General features: G+C 24.7%; 1 protein-coding gene across 1 annotated transcript in view; it reads right to left on the bottom strand.

Moving 5' to 3' along the window:
- Positions 1 to 15,921: 15,921 nt before the first annotated feature.
- LOC117176160 (putative glutathione-specific gamma-glutamylcyclotransferase 2) overlaps positions 15,922 to 23,727 on the bottom strand; it is a 16,524-nt gene continuing 8,718 nt past the window's right edge. The window contains exon 3 of the mRNA XM_033366246.1: positions 15,922 to 16,710. Coding sequence (XP_033222137.1) covers positions 16,189 to 16,710 — 522 coding nt within the window. The 3' untranslated portion in view covers positions 15,922 to 16,188. The remainder of the gene's footprint in view (positions 16,711 to 23,727) is intronic.

Here is a 23,727-nt window from a genome sequence, read left to right as displayed (position 1 = left end):
GGAAAAGGAGAAAGGAATTACGAGCTCCAGGAAAATCACGGACTTCGTACAAGCCAACTCGAGCGTGATAGAGTGGGGAGGGTTGACGAATGAAGTCTTCAAGAGAAGAGAAAAAATAACTAGATCACCTAGCAGAAGTGAATGGGGAAGCGGCAAGGGATGTGATAGAAGTTTGAGCGAGGATTTAACGGATGTGGAGGCCGAAAATCAAGAGTTACTCAGCTACAATCAAATAATCTTATGGTTGACAGAAATGAAGAGAAAGGGAGACATCCTATAAGCAAACCCCATGATGAAATGGCCCAAAATATGATTACTCAATCAGAAGAAAAGGATACTAGAGGAATAGCTAGATTTTTCATACAAATTAATGACAGTGATGAGTTGACAGGCGAGAACATTCGAGAAAAGGAGATGCATTTGGCAGGTGCAATTTCGGACCTATTGAAGGGGTGGTGGAATGCGAATGGGAAAAAAGAAATAGACAAGATAGCTCAGGAATATCACAATTTACAGCTTTCATTCGAATCCTTAAAAAACAGGACAGTTAAAAAAGAAGCAGAGTGGGAAGCAGCCGTCTCAACTTTAGAAAAGGCCAGGGAAAAAGAAAAGGCTTGGGTAGCAAAAAAGAAACACATGGAAGAAGAAATTAGAAATCTAAAAGATAAGTTGGCAAACTCTAAAAAAGGTTGCATAAATGGTGAAGTGTGTACTCGATTAACAGCGGAGGGAGAAACTTCAAATATTTATGGAGGCCTAGAAAAGACCAGGGAAGACGACAGGGACAACAGAGACAAGGAAGCTCAGTATCAAGGAAAGAATAAGGATTCTCGACCCGGAAAGAAGGGACAGAAAAAATCATGTCATAATCAGAGGATTCATACCAACCGGGAGGAACATAGAGGGAGAAATAAAATCGGCCCTTAAAAGGACAATTGGAGTAGCAGCAAAGGTCAAAGGAATCAGGTTCAACAATGAAGAGTTTTTGGTTGACTTGCATTCTTGGAGAGACAAAATGTCCATAATGAGAAGAAAATCCAAATTCAGAGGGACCAGCATCTGGATTGCGGACAACTTGACCGACAGAGAGCTTCCAATACAGAAGTGGGTCACGAATGTAGCTGAGGAAGAAGCAGGACATGGGAAAGCATTGAGGACGGGCTACATGAAATGGAAGATTGGTGAAGATTGGTTCTTCTGGAACGAGGAAGAAGGGGGACCCAGCAAGATTTTTTTTCATATCCACGGCGCATAAGAACATCAGAGATATGTCATGGAATATTTCGGGAACAAATAAGGTAGGGCAGGCATGGGATTTTTTAAAGGGTTTTGAATTAATTGTACTACAAGAAACTTGGCTAATAAAAGAGTCGGAAGAACAATTTGTTAAAAAGCTAGATAAATATTTTATTTGGATAACAAAACCGGCAGAAAAAGTTCATAATAAGGGGAGAGCAAAGGGAGGGCATCTAATAGGAATTAAGAAAAATTGGGTGGGAGACAATTGGGAGTGTAAAGAATGGGACTACGGAATTGTAATTAGTAACAATAAGTTAAGATTTGAATCAAAAATACTAAAAATTGTAACTGTTTATAAAAATGAAGGCATTTCTAAAATCGCAATCAATATCGCAAATAAAAGTTGAAGCGAGAATCGAGTCGGATCACCTCCCGGTCACCTTCCGACTCTCTCACACGGGGTCAGAATTATACGAAAAAAAAGAACTGAGAAGAGGACGGAATATAAATAAGGCGGAAAAACTATTCTGGGGCAAAGGGAAATCAGAAAAAATGGAAGAACTATGGGAAACGAGAGTAGAGGAAGAAGCAAGTGAAGACAGATGGGAGATAATAATTGATAGTATAAAAAAAGCAGCAAAAGAAGTAGGAATGGTAAGGATGGTGGGGCCCCACAGCAATAATTTTAAGAAAAGGATTGACTGGTTCGATCAAGATTGCAAAGAACAGAGGACAAAAGTATGGGAAACCTTAAAAATGTTTCTAAAGTTAAAGGGAGAATCGGAGCGGGAGAAATTGGTGCATGAAAAAAAGAGGTTAAAAAGTTTATACAAGGAAAAAAGGAGACAAAAAAATCAAGAAAATTGGAAAGAGGTAGAAAATAATAGACAATCAGGCGATTTTTGGAGCGCAATTAGAAAATTTAGACCAAAGACCAGAGGGAACGTCAAAGGGGAAGACATTAGCTTAGAAAAATGGAAAACTCATTTTGAAAAGCTACTAGGAAGCAAGAGTGAGAAAAGTCAGAATAATCAAGAATCAGCGAGAGATAGGGACAAAGAGGGTAAGGGGAGTAAGACTGAAAACGAGGAAGCTCCAGCGGACAGTAGCGAACATCTGGATGAAACCGAAAAGGGACTTCATGGGAAAATAGAGTTTAAAGAATTCTGTGAATGCATAAAAAAAATGAAAAGAGGAAAAGCGCCTGGGGAGGATGGGGTACCAATAGAATTTATTGCAGGAATGCCAAAACTGTGGGCGACAGAAATGCATGAAGTAATAAACGACTTATGGGAAAATGGAGTTATGATTAAAGGATGGGAGACAGCCAGAATAGTACCAATATTTAAGAATGGAGACAAGGACGACGCGGGAAACTACAGAGGAGTTTCGCTGCTAGATTTAGGTTACAAAATATTAGTGGCTACAATGGATGCAAGACTAGGGGAATGGGTAGCGGAAAAGAGATTGCTCAAGGAAAGTCAGGCATGTTTTAGGAAAAAAAGAAGTACCAAAGACGACATATCTGTCTTAAATTCTTTAATAAACAACAAGTTAAAAAAAGAGAAAGGAAAGCTATACGTAGGAACACTTTCAACGAGGTAGTAACTAAAGCGGGAATCTCAGAAAATTTTAGAACAAATATAGGGGTAAGACATGGATGCCCCTTGAGCCCGACCCTCTTTAACATTTTCTTGGACGACATAGATGAAGAGTGGACCAAAAGAAAGGAAGGAGGAACCTTAATTGGGAAATCGAAGGTGTTTACTTTAACATTTGTGGATGACTAAGCGATCGTTTCCGATCACGCGGATGGTATCAAAGAAATGTTAAAAACGCTGGAAAGATATGCTGATAAGAATAAATTAGAAGTGCATGTCAAAAAAACAAAGGTGATGGTGTTTAAGAAAGGGGGTAGGAAGAAATCTGAAGAGAAATGGAAATTTAAAGGAGAACCACTCGAAGTAGTAGACAAGTTTAAATATTTAGGTTTTTGGTTTTCATCGGGGGGGTCTTTCAACAAACACCTAGCAGCCCTAGCAGGCAACGCGCAAAAATCTATCAATGCAGCGTGGGGAGTGATGAAAAGGGCAGGAATAAACGCGTTAAAGAGAAGACTTTACATACTGGATGTATTAGCAAAAACAGGAGCGTTTTACAGGGTCGAAATATGGGGATGGAGGAGAAGGGAAGAAATAGAGAAAGTACAGAGTAGATATGTTAAAATGATTATGGGATTGGATAGAAATACCTCTGCATACATCTGGAAAATAGAGTCAGGAAGAAGAAGCGCGGAAATTGAGACTAGAAGAAGGGCGAGTAACTATCTTTATGAAATATTAGAAATGGAGGAAGATAGGTTACCAAAAATTTGTCTAATGGAGGAGATACGAGGCTGCATAAACGGTAATCCGTCAGCCTGGGGAAAGGAATTAGTGACAGCATTAGAAGAAGTAGGAGATGGCGAGACATTGGGGATGATATGGGAAGGCAGGGATTTGGAAGATGTATCAAGGAACTTAGGAAGAGGAGTCCTGAGGAAAATGGTACAAGATTGTCAGACCGATTGGCAAAAAATTGATATTTCAAATTATTGTAAAGTATACAAAAGTATAACAGATGGGATAGAGAGGGAAGAATACTAGAAAGCGAAAGATATCAAAGGAAGAGATAAGGAACAGTGGGCTAGGCTAAGATGTGATAATGTGAGTAAGGCAGGAAATAAGGGTTATAAAGACGATTGTCTTTGCCGCTTATGTGGGGAAGAGGAGGAAGATATATACCACATTTGGAAATGCAAAAAAGCTAGGCAACTGATTGGTCGTGAAACAGTCGAGGAGGTGGATGAGTGGTTGATGATTGGTAGGGGGTCCGAGTATACAGATTTTACTGACCGCTTATGCCAGAATCTGAAGGAAAGACCGAGTCCCGGGGTGTGCAAATATGCGAGAGCTTTCGAAAAATTAGCCAAAGAGACTAGTCAAACGAAAAGTTAGAGTCGCGAGGGAAGAAAATAATACAATATACAATAGAAAATAATAGAATATCATAAAATGAAATAAAATGATATAGAATAAAATAAGATTTAAGATAATTGAAGATACTATAAGAATGCAAATCTAATAGAATAAAATACATTTATTAAAATATTTAATAAATATAACAAAATATAGCAAAATATAAATAAAAAATTTAATTAATTAAAAAATTGCATAAAATTTGTGATGGAAAAGGTAATAAAAGTTGATCAGAACAAAATAAGAATAGAATAAAACAGGAAAAAATACAATAAATGAAATACAATCAAACTGAATACAATTTAATGGAATTGAATAAAATAAAGAAATACAGTAGAATAGAATAGAACAAAACAGGATAAAATAGAACAAATTGAAAAATCATAACATTTATTATTTTAATTCACCACTTTTGGTTAAAAATGGTATTATTTACTTAAGGATTGAATTGTTTGGTTGAAAATCAAAAATTTAGATTTATTTTCTTTCTTTCTTGACCAAAAATGATTTCTTAGTTTAAAATTGAACAATTTTGTTGAAAATTCGCTTTTTTTTGTTCAAAAATTCACTTCTTTTGAATGAAAATTGCATTATTGAGTAGAAAATTAAATCATTTTGTTGAAAATTCAACAATTTTTATGATTTTTTTTCTCGGCTGATAATTTTAACATTTTAAAGACAAATTAGATAAAACTTATAATTATTACAAAATAGTTTATTTTCAACAAAACATCAATTTTTAAACCGAAAATATAATTTTCTAAAAAATTATTTTAACTTTTAACCAATTAGTTGAATTTTCTTTTTTAAAATATGAGTTCTCAACAAAAAAATTGTTTAATTTAAATTTAAAAAACAGTTGAATTCAACCAAAAATGAAACATTTTTTAATCAAATTTTTTAATTTCAAATTACAAAAGATAAATTTTCAAATAAAAATATAAATTTCATCGCAAAAATGTAATAAATACATGTTTAGTTTAAAAAACTTAATAATCCACAACAAAAAAAAAGAATTTTCAATAAATAGCTCAATTTTTAACTAAGCAGATCATTCTTCAAATGAAAAATATAAATATTCAAGAAAACATGTAATGGATGATATTTCAACAAAAAATGTTTTAATTATAAATAAGAAAAATAGTTGAATTCAACAACAACCAAAAACAAATATTCTAATAAGAACTTTATTTTCTACAAAAAAAGACGCTTATTAAATTCTCAAAGAAAATAATTAAATTTTTAACAAATTTATAGAATTTTTCACCTAACAATATAAATTTTCAATGTGGAAAATTCAACAATTCGGATAAAATTAAATAAATTTTATTTTTTGACTGAAAATTCTTCTTTGGTTGCAAATTAAACTGTTTTGTAAATTATTTATTGGAAAATATTATTATTTTGTTGAAAATTCGCCTTTTTTGTTTGAAAATTCATCTCTTCTGGTTAAAAATTGTATTATTTAGTTAAAAACAAAATTATTTCGTTTTGGTTGAAAATTGTATTGTTTACTTAAAAATTGAATTATTTTGTTGAAAATTCAGCAGATTTGATGAAGTCTTTTCTTTTTTGGTAAAAAATTAAATTTTTATGGTTGAAATTCATCTCTTTGAGCTACAAATTTTATTATTTAGCAAAAATAGAATTTTTTTTAAAATCATATCTTTTGTTAAGAATTCGTCTTTTTGGTTTAAAAAATCAACAATTTAGATGAAATTTTTCTTTCTTAACTGAAAAAAATTTCTTGGTCAAAAATTCATCTTTTTGGTTAAAAAATTCAACAGCTTAGATGAATTTTTTTTCTTTCTTGACTGAAAAATATTTTTTGACAGCAAACTACACACTTTTGTTTGAAAATTTATCTCTTGGTCAAACATTGTATTATTTAGTTAACAAATAATTCAATAAACATTTTTTTCTTTTTTGACTGAAATATCTTTCTTTGTTGAAATTTGAACTCCTGTTAATAATTTGCCTTTTTTGTTTTAAAATGTTACTCTTTTGGTTAAAAATTGTATTATTTATTTCAAAATTGAATTATTTTATTGAAAATTTGAAAGTTTTGATGCATTTGTTGTTTGAATATTCAACTTCTTTGTTGAAATTTCGTTTATTTGGATTTCAGAATTTAACAGTTCGGTTGAAATATTTTTTTCGTGACTGAAAATTCTTTCGTGGTTGAAAATAAAATGTTTGTTATTGAAAATTTGCCCTTTTTTAAAAAAAATTCATCTCTTTTGGTTAAAAATTGGTTAAAAAATTTGGTTAAAAAATTTTTGGTCGAAAATTCCACTTTTGTTTAAAAATTGTATTATTTATTTTAAAATAAAATTATTTGTTTTGTTTTTCTCGTTCGGAACTTCACCTCTTTTGGTTAAGAATTGTATTATGTATTTAAGAATTTAATTATTTTTGTGAAAATTCAAAAATTTCGGCGAAATTTGCAAATGAAAAAAAAAACAAAACAAATTTAATTTTCAATCAAGAAGGAAATCCTCTTTGATTAAAAATTCACCTATTTTTGTTAAAAGCTCAAGAGTTTGGTTGAAAAGATTTTTTTTCATGACTAAAAAATCTTTCGAGGCTTAAAATTAAACTCTATTGAAAATTCGTTTATTTGGGTAAAAAATTTATTTCTTTTAGTTAAAAAATTTATTATTTGGAAAACCTTTTTTTCTTTCTTGACTGAAAAAATCTTATTTTGTAAAAATTTGAACTCTTGTTAAAATTTTGTCTTTTTTGTTTGAAAATTCACCTCTTTTTGTTAAAAATTATATTATTTATTCAATAATTGAATTATTGAATTATTCTTTCAAGGTTGGAAAATAAATTTATTTGTTGAAAATTTGTCTTTTGGGTTGAAAAATGTAAGTTTGGATAAATTTTTTTTTTATTTCTTAAATATAATATATTTCTTGGTAGAAAATTTAACTCTTTTGTTAAGAATTCGCCGTTTTTATTGGTAAATTCATCTCTTGGTTATAAACTATTTTGTTGAAAATTCATCACTTTTGTTTAAAATTTTATTTTCTAGTTAAAAATAGAATTATTATTTTGAAAATTCAAAATTTTTGATGACATTTTTTTTTCTTCACTGAAAAAATATTTTTTGGTTTAAAATTCAATACTTTATTTTAAAAATTCGTATTTTTGGTCCGAAAATTAAACATTTTAAATTAAATTTTTTTCCTTGACTGAAAAATATTTCATGTTTGAAAATCCAACTCTTTAGTTAAAAATTCATATTATTGAAAATATTATTGAAAATTGTATTATCTAGTTAAAAATCGAATTATTTTGTTATTTCTTTTAAAATTCACTTCTTTTGGTCAAAAATTGCATTATTTAGGAATTTAATTAATTTGTTCAAAGAAAAAAATTAAGATAAAATTATTGTTCCTTCTTGGTCAAAAATGATATCTTTTGATTACAAATTTTATTATTTAGTGAAAAAGAGAATTATTTTTTTGAAAATTTAACAATTTTGATGGCATTTTTCTTCTTGAAATAAAAATATTTCTTGGTTAAGAATTTATCTTTTTATTTTGGAAATTCAACTCTTGTGGTTGAAAATTATAACATTTATTTGAAAGTAAAATTATGTTGTTTAAAATTTTTAAAATTGGACAACCTTTTTGTTTGGTCTTGGTTGAAAATTCAATTTTTTTGTTGAAAACACGTCTGTTGAATTTAAAAAATTCAACCATTTGGTTAAAATTATTTTTTTTCAGGACAAATTTTTTGAATGTTTTTAATAGAATAAATAAATAATTCAAGGATTTAATTATATTGTTGAAAAATTGAAAGCTCAGATGAAATTTTTGTCCTTCTTGGTTCAAAATCCAACTCTTTTGTTGAAAATTCGTCTTTTTGGTTTAAAAATTCACCTCTTTTTTTTAAATGGTATTATTTCTTTCAAAATAGAATTACTATTTTGAAAATTCAATCATTCTTTGAATATTTTTCTTGACTGAAAAATCTTTCTTGGCTGAAAATTCAACTCTTTTGTTAAAAATTTGTCTTTTTGGTTTGAAAATTCAACAGTTTAGATAAAAAATTGTATTTCTTGGTAAAAATAATATTTTTTGGTTGAAAATTCCAAACTTTTGTTTGAAATGTTATATCTTGGTTAAACATTGTATTATTGTTGAAATGATTTTTTTTCTCATGACTGAAAAATCTTTCGTGAATGAAAATTAAACTCTTTTGTTAAAAATTCATTTTTTGAGTTTAAGAATTGATTTCTTTTAATTACAAAATTTATTATTTGGTAAAGATTTTTTTCTTTCTTGACTAAAAAATATTTCTTTGTTGGAAATTTAACAGTTGAAAAATCTTTTTCTTTCTTGGCTGAAAAATATTCTTTGTTGAAAATTCCACACTTTTGTTTAAAAATTTATCTATTGGTGAAAAATTATATTATTTAGTTAAAAAGGATTTTTTTCTTGAAAATTCACCTCTTTCGGCCTAAAAATTGTATTATTTATTCAAAAATTCAATATTTTGTTGAGAATTAAAAAATGTAGATAAAATATTTTTCCTTTGTTCAAAATTTACATTTTTTTTAAATTCAACAGTTTCGTTGAAATGACTTTTTTTTGTCATGACTAAAAAATCTCTCGTGATTGAAAATTAATCTTTTTTGTTCAAAATGCGTTTCTTGGGTTTAAAAATTCATTTCTTTTAGATAAAAAGTATATTATTTGGAAAATATTTTTTTCTTTCTTGACTAAAAAATCTTACTTATTGAAATTTGAACTCTTGTTAAAAATTCGTCTTTTGAATTTGAGCATTTTCTCTTTTGCTCAAAAAAGTTATTATTTGGTTAAAAATTTAATTATATTGTTGAAAATTTAAAAATTTTCATGATATTTTTTTAATTTAAAATATTTCTCGGTTGAAAATTATAGATATTATTTATTTAAAAATTAAGTAATTTCGGTGAAAATTCCACAAATTGTATGATTTTTTGTTGCTTTGATTGAAAATTGTTTTTTTTTTTCAAATGAAAATTCGTCTTTTGGGTTTAAATATTCAACAATTTGGTATAAATGATTTTTTTCTCAGGACAAAATTATCTTCTGTAGTTTAAAATTCACCTTTTTTATTGTAAAATTATTCTATTTCAGTTAAAAATTGAAGTACATTATTTTTGTTGAAAATTTAACTGTTTTGTTGAAAAATCATCTTTTTGGTTAAAAATGTTATAATTTATTTAAAAATTAAATTATTTAGTTGAAAATTCCACAAATTGGATGAATTTTGTTGTTTTTCGGTTGAAAATTCGTTTTTTTGGGTTTGAAAATTCAATAATTTGGTTCAAATGATTTTTTTTCTAATAACAGAAAAATCTTTTGTGGATGACATTTATTTTTGTTCTTCATTGAAAATTAACTGTTTTGTTGAAAATTAATTTCTTTTGGTTAAATATTTTATTATTTAGTCAAAAATAGAATTATTATTTAAAAAATTAAAAATATTTGATGAAATTTTTTTCTTGACTGAAAAAATATTTCTTGTTTTGAAAATTCAACATTTTAGATGAATTTCTTTTTTCTTGACTGACAAACATTTCTTGTTCGAAAATGCAACTCTTTTGTTGAAAATTCGCATTTTTTGTATGAAAATTCATCTCTTTTGGTTCAAAATTTTATTATTTAGTCAAAAATCGAATTAATTTTTTGAAAATTTAACAAAATTGATGACATTATTCTTCTGGAAAGAAAAGTATTTCCCGTTTAAGAATTTATATTTTTAGTTTGAAAATTCAACTCTTGTGGTTGAAAATTGTATAATTTATTTAAAAATTAAAATATTTTGTTGAAAATTCCCCAAATTGCATGACCTTTTTTTGATCTTTGATGAAAATTCGTTTTTTGGGTTTGAAAATTCAATAATTTAGGTGAATTTTTTTATTTTTCTCAGAACTAAAAAATCTTTTGTGATTGAAAATTCAACTGTTTTGTCGAAAATCCGCTTTTTTATTTTTAAATTCATCTCTTTGTTAAAGATTGTATTATTTAGTTAAAAATAGATTTTCTTTTTTTCGTTTAAAAATTCACATCTTTTTAAGGATTTAATTATATCATTGAAAAATTAAAAATTCAGATGAAATTTGTTTTCTTCTTGGTTCCAAATCCACCTTTTTTCGTTTAAAATTCAACTCTTTTGTGGAAGATTCGTCTTTTAGGTTTGAAAATTTACCTCTTTTGTTTAAAAATGGTATTATTCCTTTTAAAAATAGAATGACGATTTTAAAAATTCAATCGTTCTTTGAATTATTTTGACTGAAAAACCTTTCTTGGCTGAAAATTCAACTCTTTTGTTGACAATTTGTCTTTTTTGTTTGAAAACTCATCAATTTTGGTTAAAAATTGTATTATTTATTTAAAAATTGAATTATTTTGTTGAAAGGTCAACAGTTTAAATCAAATTTTGTTTTTTCCTCAATGAAAAATATTTACTAACTGTAAATTCAACTTTTTCGTTTAAAATTCATCTATTTTCGTTAAAAATGGTATTATTTATTAAAAAATTGAACTATTTGATTGAATATTGGACAATTTGGATGAAATTTTTTGATTTATTGGCTGAAAATTCACCTCTTTTTGTTGAAAATTGTATTTTTTTGTTGAAAATTCGACAATTAGGATAGTTGTTTTTTTTTGTAAGAAAATTCGGCACATTTCATTAAAAATTGTAGTATTTATTTAAGAATTGAATTATTTTGATGAAAATTCAATAATTTAGATTAATTTTTTTGTTCGTTCTTGGTTGAAAATTCAACTTTTTTGGTTGAAAAATCAATTTTTTGGGTTTAAAAAATCATCAATTTGGTAGAAATGATTTTTTTCAGGATTGAAAAATCTCGTGATTGAAGATTAATCTTTTTTGTTGAAAATTCGTTTTTTGAATTAAAAAATTAATTTCTGTTAGTTAAAAAATGTATTATTTGGAAACCATGTTTTCTTCTTTCTTGACTGAAAAAATCTTACTTTGTTTACATTTGAACTCTTGTTAAAATTTCGTCCTTTTATTTTGAAAATTTTGTTGTTTTGCTTACAAATTGTATTATTTATTTAAAAAATGAATTATTTTGTTGAAAATTCGACAATTTAGATGACATTTTTTTACTCTCTTTGTAGGAACTTATTTTCTTTTGTCAAAAATCAGCCTTTTTATTTTTAAATTGACCTATTGTTTAAAAATTGCATTATTTAGTTAAAAATATATTTTTTTGGTCTTTTTCAATGTTTTTTGTTTAAAACTCGTCTTTTGTGTTTAAAAATTCGTCAAAAATTTGATTGAAATAATTTTTATTCAGGTCTGGAAAATCTCTCGTGATTGAAAATTAATCTTTCTTGTTGAAAATTCGTTTTTTTATTAAAAAATTAATTTCTTCTATTTAAAAAAATTTCTTATTTGGAAAGCATTTTTTTCTTTCTTGACTGAAAAAAATCTTCCTTCGTTGAAATTGGAACTCTTGTTAAAAAATTCGTTTTTTTTACATTAAAAATTTGGTTCTTTTGCTTAAAAATTGTGTTATTTATTTAAAAATTGAATTATTTTGTTTAAAATTATACAATTTGGATGAAATTGTTTGCCTTTTTGGTTGAAAATTAATCTCTTTTGTTGGAAAATAGTTTCTTAGGTCAAAAAACTCAGCACTTTTAAAAATTATATTATTTATTTAAAAATTGAATTATCTCGTGATTTGAAATTTCTCGTGATTGAAAATTAATATTTTTTGTTGAAAATTTGTTTTTTGGGTTTAAAAATTCATTTTTTTAGTTAAAAAATGTATTATTTTTCCAAATAATCCTTTTTTTAACTAAAAGAATTGTTATTTTAATACCAAAAAACGAATTTACAACAGAAAATATTAATTTTTAGCCACGAAAGTTTTCCAGTTCTGAAAACAAATAATTATTTCAACTAAACTGATGAATTTTCAAACCAAAAAGACGAGTTTTCAACAAAATTTTGTTCTTTTGCTTAAAAATAGCAATATTTATATAAAAATTGAATTATTTTGTTGAAAATTCAACAGTTTGGATGAAATAATTTTTTTTCAGGACTGGAAATTTTCTCGTGATTGAAAATTAATCTTTTTTATTGAAAATTCGTTTTTTTATTATTAAAAATTAATTTTTTCTAGTTAAAAAAATGTATTATTTGGAAAAAAATTTTTCTCTTTCTTGACTAAAAAAAAATCTTACTTTGTTTAAGTTTGAACTCTTGTTAAAAATTCGTCTTTTTACTTTGAACTTTTTGTTCTTTTGCTTAAAAATTGTATTACTTATTTAAAAATTGAATTATTTTGCTGAAAATTCGACAATTTGGATAAAATTTTTGTCTTTCTTGGTTCAAAATTAATCTCTTTTGTTCAAGTGTATTACTTATTTAAAATTGAATTATTTTAATAAAAATTTCAAAAATTGGATGCATTTTTTTGTTCGTTCTTGGTTAAAAATTAAACTTTTTTTGTTGAAAATTCGTTTTTTTGGTTTGGAAATTCATCAATTTTTTTCTCGACTGGAAATTCTCTTTTGATTGAAAATCAATCTTTTTTGTTGTAAATTCGTTTTTTGGGATTAATAATTAATTTCGTTTAGTTAAAAAATGTATTATTTCATTAAGATTTTTTCATTTATAGACTGAAAAATCTTATTTTGTTGAAATTTGATCTGTTATTAAAAATTCGTCTTTTTACTAAAAAAATTTCGTTCTTTTGATTCAAGATTGTATTATTTATTTAAAAATTATTTTGTTGAAAATTCCACAAATTAGATAAATTTTTTTGTTTCTTGAATAAAAAAATCTTATTTTGTTTAAATTAGAACTCTTGTTAAAAATTCGCCTTTTTAGTATAAAAATTTTGTTGTTTTGCTTAAAAATTGTATTACTTATTTAAAAATTTAATTATTTTGTTGAAAATTTTACAATTTGGATGAAATTTTTGGCTTTGTTGGTTGAAAATTAATCTCTTTTGTTGGAAAATTATTTTTTTTTTGTCAGAAAATCCAGCACTTTTGATTAAAACTTGTATTATTTATTTAAAAATTGAATTATTTTTACGAAAATTCCACAAATTGGATGAATTTTGTTTATTTTTGTTCGAAAATTCAACTGTTGGTTGAAATAATTTTTTTCAGGACTGGAAACTCTCTCGTGATTGAAAATTAATCTTTTTTGTTGAAAATTAGTTGTATTGTTTAATTAAAAAATTAATTTCTATTAGTTAAAAAATGTATTATTTGAAAACCATTTTTTTATTTTTTGGCCAAAAAATCTTACTTTGTTGAAATTTGATCCCTTGTTAAAAATTCCTCTTTTTAGTTTGAAAATTTTAAACTTTGCTTAAAAATATTTTTATTTATTTAAAAATTGAATTATTTCGTTGAAAATTCGACATATTGTATGAAATTGTTTGCTTTATTGTTTGAAAATTATTCTCTTTTGTTGAAAAATAGTTGTTTTTTTGTCAGAAAATTCAGCACTTTTGATTAAAACTCCACAAATTAGATGATTTTTTTTCTTCTTGGTTGAACATTAAAATTTTCGTTAAAATATTTATCATTTAGTCGGAAAGAGAATTATTTTTTGGAATATTTAAAAATTTTGTTGTCATTTTTCTTCTGGAAAGAAAAATATTTTTTAGTCAAGAATTTATCTTTTTGGTTTGAAAATTAAACTCTTGCGTTTGAAAATTATATCATTTATTTAAAAATTAACTATTTTTTTGAAATTTCCACAAATTGGATTATCTTTTTTTTGGTCTTGGTTGAAAATTCAACCTTTTTGCTGAAAATTCGTCTTTTGGGTTTGAAAATTCATTAATTTGGTTGAAATGATTTTTTTTCCTCAGGACTGAAAAAACATTTGTGATTGAAAATTATATTTTTTTGTTGAAAACTCGTTTTTTGGATTCAAAAATTGTTAAAAATTCGTCTTTTTAGTTTGAAAATTTTGTTCTTTTACCAAGAAATTGTATTATTTATTTAAAAATTGATTTATTTTAATTTAATTTAATTTAATTTTAATTTTAATTTAATGAAAATTGGATGAATTTTTTTATTCGTTCTTGGTTGGCAATTCATCAATTTGGTTGAAATATTTTTTTTCAGGACTGCAAAATCTCTCGTGATTGAAAATTAATATTTTTTGTTGAAAATTTGTTTTTTGGGTTTAAAAATTCATTTTTTTTAGTTAAAAAATATATTATTTTTCCAAATATTACATTTTTTAACTAAAAGAAATCTTTTTTTTCAGAACTGGAAAATCTCTAGTGATTGAAAATTAATCTTTTTAGTTTGAAAATTTTCCTCTTTTGCTTAAAAATTGTAATATTTATTTAAAAATTGAATTATTTGTCGAAAATTTGACAATTTGGATGAAATAGTTTTTTTTTCAGGGCTTTTTCTTGACTGAAAAAAAATCTTACTTTGTTTAAGTTTGATCTCTCGTTAAAAATTCGTCTTTTTACTTTGAAATTTTTTTTTTTTTTGCATTGGATGCATTTTTTGTTTGTTCTTGGTTAAAAATTCAACTTTTTTTGTTGAAAATTCGTTTTTTGGGCTTAAAAATTAATTTCGTTTAGTTAAAAAATGTATTATTTCATGAACACTTTTTTATTTATAGACTGAAAAATCTTATTTTGTTGAAATTTGAACTGTTATTAAAAATTCGTCTTTTTACTTAAAAAATTTCGTTCTTTTGATTAAATATTGTATTATTTATTTAAAAATTGAATTTTTTGTCGAAAATTTGACAATTTGGATAACATTTTTTTGCTTCCTAGGTTGAAAATTAATCAAGTTTGTTGCAAAATAGTTTTTTTATCAGAAAATTCAGCAGTTTTTATTAAAATTTGTATTATTTATTTAAAAATTGAGTTTTTTTGTTGAAAATTCGTTTTTTGGGCTTAAAAATTAATTTCGTTTAGTTAAAAAATGTATTATTTCATCAAGATTTTTTTATTTATAGACTGAAAAATCTTATTTTGTTGAAATTTGAACTGTTATTAAAAATTCGTCCTTTTACTTAAAAATTTCGTTCTTTTGATTAAAGATTGTATTATTTATTTAAAAATGAATTTTTTGTCGAAAATTTGACAATTTGGATAACATTTTTTTGCTTCCTAGGTTGAAAATTAATCAAGTTTGTTGCAAAATAGTTTTTTTTTATCAGAAAATTCAGCAGTTTTTATTAAAATTTGTATTGTTTATTTAAAAATTGAGTTTTTTTTGTTGAAAATTCCACAAATTAGATACATATTTTTGGTTAAAAATTCACCTTTTTGTTGTTGAAAACTGGTATTTTGGGTTTGAAAATTCATTAATTTGGATGAAATTTGAAAAAATTTTGGATTAAAAAATTAATTTCGTTAAGTTAATAAATGTATTCTTTGGTAACCGTTTTTTCTTTCTTGAATAAAAAAATCTTACTTTGTTTAAATTAAAACTCTTGTTAAAAATTCGACAATTTGGATGATATTTTTGGCTTTCTTAGTTGAAAATTAATCCTTTTTGTTGAAAATTCATTTTTTTTAGATTATAAAATTAATTTGGTTTATTTAAAAACTGTATTATTTGAAACCCATTTTTTTCTTTCTCGTCCTTTTACCTGCAGAAGAAAGTGGCGAAAGAATAAGCCCTTAATTTTTAAATACTTGAAACAACTTTTTATAGAACTCTCCCGTGCTTTTACAATAAATAAGTGTATAAAATATTTCTCTGACTCGGTCAACATTCACTCATTCAATTTTCGTCGCATCATAATATTTCTCTATTTAAAAATCAAACAAGAGAATTAAAAAGTAATTTAAATTATCATTCCTTACGGGCGTCCAATTTTCTTCAACATTTTCTCTCATTTTTTTTTTTTTTTACAAGTATCATACCTTGGATGGAATATTAATTAACGGGCCCTAGCTAGAAAATTGCTTTTCGTTTTCCAACTTTTTCACAACATCCTCGAGCGAATACAAGTGCTCGTCATGAATCGTCGGCGCAATTATGCGCATTGAATGCGCTAATTTATACAAATATTCAATATTTGGTCCACTGAGGCCGCGACACTCTAAAATGTGATTGGCTATTGTCGACAAATCTTCGTTTCCGGCAAAGAGAGGACTGTCCTCTCTGCTTATGTAAACGGTCACGTGAAAGGGCATTTCCTCGGAATTGAGAGGAGAGACCGACACTGCCGATTCTTTCGAAAAGAGCATTTTTGACGAATTATTCAGGTTCAATGAATCCCGCTCGATTTTCTCGATCGGTCGCACAGATTTGCACGGGTGAAACAAAACTGTTCTGCGGTCGTAACCACTTTCCCGGGAATTTAAATGTTGAGCGACACTGTCTATATTTTCGGAAGAAATCATGTAGGCTACACCCCAGACCTCGTCTTCAGGATTTTTGGAAGCCATCAAGGTGGCAACTCTGCCAGGCTGAAAACAAAATTTTATTTTTTTTTAGAAGTGACTAGAAAAAAAAAACCAAGGCTCAAATTAAATTTCAGACGTAATTTATTAAGTGTTTTTTGATTTTTTTTCTTTTAGAAAAACTCTTCATTCAATTTTACGATACTAGACTTTCGATTGGGAGGGAAAAATATTTTATTTAAAATCTTTTTTGTTGAAACATCTGTATTAAAATTTTTTTAAACATTTTTCAACAAAAGAGATTAATTTTCTAACATGAAAGCGAACAATTTCATCCAAATTGTTGAATTTTCAACAAAATAATTCAATTTTTAAATACAATTTTTAAGCAAAAGAACAAAATTTTCAAATTAAAAAGACGAATTTTAAACAAGAGTTCAAATTTAAACAAAGTAAGTCAAGAAAGAAAAAAAATGCTTTCCAAATAATACATTTTTCAACCGAAAGAAATTAAGTTTTAAAAAATTACGAAATTTAAATTAGACCAAAATCCAAATTAAAAATTCCATTTAACGTCCAATAATTAAATTGATGCAAAATCCTGTTAAACAAAACAAGAATCCAAGGACCAAATTTGAACCACAAAAAAATAAAATAAAATTTTCTGACAGAAATAAAAAGGAGGAAAGAAACATGAGAAGGCAGCCAACCACATCCCCTACTTTCTTCTTTTTTATTTTTGTCCGAAAATTTTATTTTATTTTTTTTGTTTTTTTTTTTCAGATTACAATAAGATTTTTGGTTTTCGTTTATTCGTTGTGGTCCAAATTTGGTCGTTGGATTCTTGTTTAATCTTTAAGCCCAAAAAACAAAACGAATTTCCAACGAAAAAGATGAATTTTCAATCAGGAGGGATTTTTCGGTCATGGCAAAAAAAAATCATTTGAATCATATTGATGAATTTTAAAACCCAAAAAACGAGTTTTCGACTAAAAAAGTTGAATTTTCGACTGAAAAAATTCATCCAATTTATGGAATTTTTATCAAAATAAAAAAAAATTTCAACCAAATTGATGAATTTTCAAAACCAAAAAATTCAGTTTTCAACCAAACGAGGTGAATTTTCTAACCAAATATGATCCCAAAAAACGAATTTACAAAAAAAAGATTAATTTTTAATCAGGAGAGAATTTCCATTCCTGACAAAAATGGATGAATTTTCAACCCAAAAATTCGAGTTTTCAACCAAAAAAGTTGAATTTTCAACCAAGAACGAACAAAAAATTCATCCAATTTGTAGAATTTTCAACAAAATAATTCAATTTTAAATAAATAATACAATTTATAATTTATAATCCAAAAAAAAAATTTATTCTGACCCAAAAAACTATTTTTCAACAAAAGAAATTCATTTTCAACCAAGAAAGCAAACAATTTCATCCAAATTGTAGAATTTTCAAAAAAATAATTCCATTTTTAAATAAATAATACAATTTTTATGCAAAACAACAAAATTTTGAAACTAAAACAACAAATTTTTAACAAGACTTCAAATTTCAACAAAGTAAGATTTTTTAGTCGAGATAGAAAAAAATTGTTTCCAAATAATACATGTTTAATTAAACGAAAATAATTTTCTTAATGTAAAAAACGAATTTTCAACAAAAAAGATTAATTTTCTACCACGAGAGATTTTCCAGTCCTTGAAAAAAAATATATTTCAACCAAATTGATGAATTTTAAACCCAAGAAACGAGTCTTCCACTAAAAAAGTTGAATTTTCAACTGAAAAAATTCATCCAATTTGTGGAATTTTTATCAAAATAAAAAAAATTCATCCAATTTGTAGAATTTTCAACAAAATAATTTAATTTTGAAATAAATAATACAATTTATAATTTAAAGTGCTGTATTTTCTGACCAAAAAAACTATTTTTCAACAAAAGAAATTCATTTTCAACCAACAAAGCAAATAATTTCATACAAATTGTCGAATTTAAAAAAAAATATTTCCATTTTTAAATAAATAATACAATTTTTATACAAAAGAACAAAAGTAAGATTTTTTCAGTCAAGAAAGAAAAAAATGGTTTCCAAATAATACATTTTTCAACTAAAAGAAATTAATTTTCAAACCCAATAAACAAAAAGAATTTTCAACAAAAAAGGTGAATTTTCAATCAGGAGAGATTTTTCAGTCATGGCAAAAAAAAATCATTTGAACCAAATTGACGAATTTTCCAACCCAAAAAACGAGTTTTCAACTAAAAAAGTTGATTTTTCAACTGAAAAAATTGATCCAATTTGTGGAATTTTTATCAAAATAAAAAATTTTCAAACTAAAAAGTAAAATTCTTAACAAGAGTTCAAATTTAAAGAAAGTAAGATTTTTTCAACCAAATTGATGAATTTTCAAATCAAAAAAATCCAGTTTTCAACCAAAAGAGGTGAATTTTCTGACCAAATATGATCCCAAAAAACGAATTTACAACAAAACAGATTAATTTTTAATCACGAGAGAATTTCCAATCCTGAAAAAATTGATGAATTTTCAAACCCAAAAAATTGAGTTTTCAATCAAAAAAGTTGAATTTTCAACCAAGAACGAACAAACAATTTCATCCAAATTGTCGAATTTTCAAAAAAATATTTCCATTTTTAAATAAATAATACAATTTTTATGCAAAAAAACAAAATTTTCAAAATAAAAAAAAAATTTTTAACAAGACTTAAAATTTCAACAAAGTAAGATTTTTTCAGTCAAGAAAGAGAAAAATGTTTTCCAAATTATACATTTTTTAATTAGACGAAAATAATTTTCTTAATATAAAAAACGAATTTTCAACAAAAAAGATTGATTTTCTACCATGAGAGATTTTACAGTCGTTGAAAAAAAAATATTTCAACCAAATTGATGAATTTTCAAACCTAAAAAATCGAGTTTTCAACAAAAAAATTGAATTTTTAACCAAGAATAAACGAAAAAATTCATCCAATTTTTGGAATTTTTATAAAAATAATTCACTTTTTAAATAAATAATACAATTTCTAGGTAAAAGAACAAAATTTTCAAACTAAAAAGACGAATTTTTAACAATTTTTGAACCCGAAAAACGAATTTTCAACAAAAAATTATAATTTTCAATCACAAATGATTTTTCAGCCCTGAGAAAAAAAAATGATTGAAAAAAAATGATGATGAACCAAATTATTGAATTTTCAAACCCAAAAGACGAATTTTCAGCCAAAAGGTTGAATTTTCAACCAAAAAATAGTCATCCAATTTATGGAGTTTTAATCAAAAGTGCTGACTTTTCTGACAACAAAAAAACAACTATTTCTCAACAAAAGAGAATAATTTTCAAACAATAAAGCAAACAATTTTATCCAAATTGTCGAATTTTCAACGAAATCATTCAATTTTTAAATTAATAAAAATATTTTTAAGCGAAGTTCAAAATTTTCAAGCTAAGAAGAGGAATATTTAACAAAAGTTCAAATTTGAACAAAGTAAGATTTTTTAGTCGAGAAATAAAAAAAATAGTTTTCAAATAATACATTTTTTAACTAATAGAAATTAATTTTTTAATTAAAAAAAACTAATTTTCAACAAAAAAGATTTATTTTCTATCACGAGAGAATTTCCAGTCCTAAAAAAAGTTATTTCAACCATTCAGTCAAGAAAGAAAAAAATTGTTGCTTTTTGATTTTTTTTCTTTTAGGAAAACTCTTCATTCAATTTTAAAGGGACTATATTTTGAATTTGAGAGGGAAAAAAATTTAATACCGATAATATTTCAAAAACAAAAATGTTTAATTTGAAATCTTTTTTGTTAGAATATCTGTATTAAAATTTTTTTTAAAACATTTTTCAGCAGTTTTCAACAAAAGAAATTAATTTTCTAACAAGATAGCAAACAATTTTATCAAAATTGTTGAATTTTCAACAAAATAATTCAATTTTTAAATAAATAATACAATTTTTAAGCAATAGAACAATATTTTCAAACTAAAAAGACGAATTCAGTTCAAATTTAAACAAAGTAAGATTTTTTTCAGTCAAGAAAGAAAAAAATGGTTTCCAAATAACACATTTTTTAACGACAAGAAATTAATTTTTTAATACAAAAAAACGAATTTTCAACAAAAAAGATGAATTTTCCACCAGGAGAGATTTTTAAGTCATGGCAAAAAAAAATCATATGAACCAAATGGATGAATTTTCAAACCCAAAAAATCCAGTTTTCAACCAAAAGAGATGAATTTTCTGACCAAATATGATCCCAAAAAACGAATTTACAAAAAAAAAAGATTAATTTTTAATCACTTTGAGAATAATTTCCAGTCCTGAAAAAAATTGATGAATTTTCAAACCCAAAAATTCGAGTTTTCAACCAAAAAAGTTGAATTTTCAACCAAGAACGAACAAAAAATTCATCCAATTTGTAGAATTTTTAACAAAATAATTCAATATTAAATAAATAATACAATTTATAATTTATAATAAAAAAAAAAATTTTCTGACCCAAAAAACTATTTTTTTTTCAACAAAAGAGATTCATTTTCAACCAAGAAAGCAAACAATTTCATCCAAATTGTAGAATTTTCAAAAAAATATTTCCATTTTTAAATAAATAATACAATTTTTATGCAAAACAACAAAATTTTGAAACTAAAACAACAAATTTTTAACAAGACTTCAAATTTCAACAAAGTAAGATTTTTTAGTCGAGATAGAAAAAAAATTGTTTCCAAATAATACATGTTTAATTAAACAAAAATAATTTTCTTAATGTAAGAAACGAATTTTCAACAAAAAAGATTAATTTTCTACCACGAGAGATTTTCCAGTCCTTGAAAAAGAATACATTTCAACCAAATTGATGAATTTTAAACCCAAAAAACGAGTCTTCGACTAAAAAAGTTGAATTTTCAACTGAAAAAATTCATCCAATTTGTGGAATTTTTATCAAAATAAAAAATGTTTAAACTAAAAAGTAAAAATCTTAACAAGGGTTCAAATTTAAAGAAAGTAAGATTTTTTCAGTCAAGAAAGAAAAAAATGGTTTCCAAATAATACATTTTTTAATTAAAAGAAAATTAATTTTCAAACCCAAAAAATCGAGTTTTCAACAAAAAAAGTTGAATTTTCAACCAAGCACGAACAAAAAATGCATCCAATTTGTTGAATTTTCAACAAAATAATTCAATTTTTAAATGAATAATACAATTTTTAATCCAAAGTGCTGAATTTTCTGACCAAAAAAATTATTTAAAAAAAAATATTCATTTTCAACCAAGAAAGCAAACAATTTCATCCAAACTGTCGAATTTTCAAAAAAATATTTCCATTTTTAAATGAATAATACAATTTTTATGCAAAAGAACAAAATTTTCAAACTAAAAAAAAAAAGAATTTTTAACAAAACTTCAAATTTCAACAAAGTAAGATTTTTTAGTCGAGAAATAAAAAAAATATATTTTCAAATAATACATTTTTTAACTAATAAAAATTAATTTTTTAATTTAAAAAAATTAATTTTCAACCAAGAAAGTGAAAAATTTCATCCAAACTGTACGAATTTTCAACGAAATAATTTAAGTTTTAATCCAAAGTGCTGAATTTTCAAACCAAAAAGATAAACACTTAACCAACAAATATTTTTCTTTCCAGAAGAAAAATGTCATGAAAATTGTTAAATATTCAAAAAAATAATTCAATTTTCACCAAAATAATTAAATTCTTAAAGAAATAATAAAATATTTTTAAACAAAATATTTGAATTTCTAAAACCAAAAAACCAATTTTCAACAAAAAAGATTGATTTTCAATCACGAGAGATTTTTCAGTCATGACAAAGAAAAATATTTCAACCAAATTGATGAATTTTCTAACACAAAAGACAAGATTTCAACCAAAAAAAGTTGAATTTTCAACCAAGAACGAACAAAAAAATGTATCCCATTTGTGGATTTTTCATCAAAATAATTCAATTTTTAAGTAAATAATACAATTTTTAATCCAAAGTGCTGAATTTTTTGACCCAAAAAACTATTTTTCAACAAAAGAGATTAATTTTCAACCAAGAAAGCAAACAATTTCATCCAAATTGTCGAATTTTCAAAAAAATATTTCCATTTTTAAATAAATAATACAATTTTTAATCATAAGCGCTGAATTTTCTGACCAAAAAAAACTGTTTTTCAACAAAAGAGATTAATTTTCAACCAAGAAAGCAAACAATTTCATCCAAATTGTCGAATTTTCAACGAAATTATTCAATTTTGAAATAAATAATAAAATTTTTAAGCATAAGAACAAAATATGAATTCTCAACAAAACCGTTTTTTTTCAACAAAATAGTTTAATTTTTCACCGAATTGTTGAATTTTCGAGCCAAAAAATCAAAATTTCAACAAAACAGTTGAACTTTTAACCAAATAGTTTAATTTTTAACCAAATATGTTAATTTTTTATACAGAAAGATCAATTTTTAACGAAAGAGTTGAAGTTTCCATTAATAAAGGTATTTTAAAAAAATCAAAAATAGAATCGCCAAATTTTCAACAACAAAAAAAAGATGAATTTTTTACAGAGAATATTAATTTTTTAAAGAAAAAAATTCATTTTTAACAAAATACATGATTTTTTAACCAAATAGTTGAATTTTTAACTAGAAAATATAGTTTTTTAACCAAAAATATAAATTTTGAATAAAAAAGTTTTTTTTTCAACAAAATAGTTTAATTTTTTACCGAATTGTTGAATTTTCAAGATAAAAAATTGAAATTTCAAGAAAACAGCTGAACTTTTAACCAAATAGTTTAATTTTTAACCAAATATTAATTTTTTATCCAGAAGTTCAATTTTTAACAAAAAAGTTGAAGTTTCCATTAATAAAGGTATTTTTTAAAAATACAAAATGGAATCGTCACATTTAAAAAAAAAAGATGAATTTTCTACAAAGAATATTAATTTTATACCCAAAAGTTCCTTTTTTAACAAAATACGTAAATTTTCAACCTAATAATTGAATTTTAACTAGAAAAAATAGTTTTTTTAACCAAGAATATGAATTTTTA

This window comes from Belonocnema kinseyi, chromosome 7, assembly GCF_010883055.1.
Source record: "Belonocnema kinseyi isolate 2016_QV_RU_SX_M_011 chromosome 7, B_treatae_v1, whole genome shotgun sequence".
Lineage (NCBI taxonomy): Eukaryota > Metazoa > Arthropoda > Insecta > Hymenoptera > Cynipidae > Belonocnema > Belonocnema kinseyi.
This window is presented reverse-complemented; position numbering and strand designations above follow the sequence as displayed.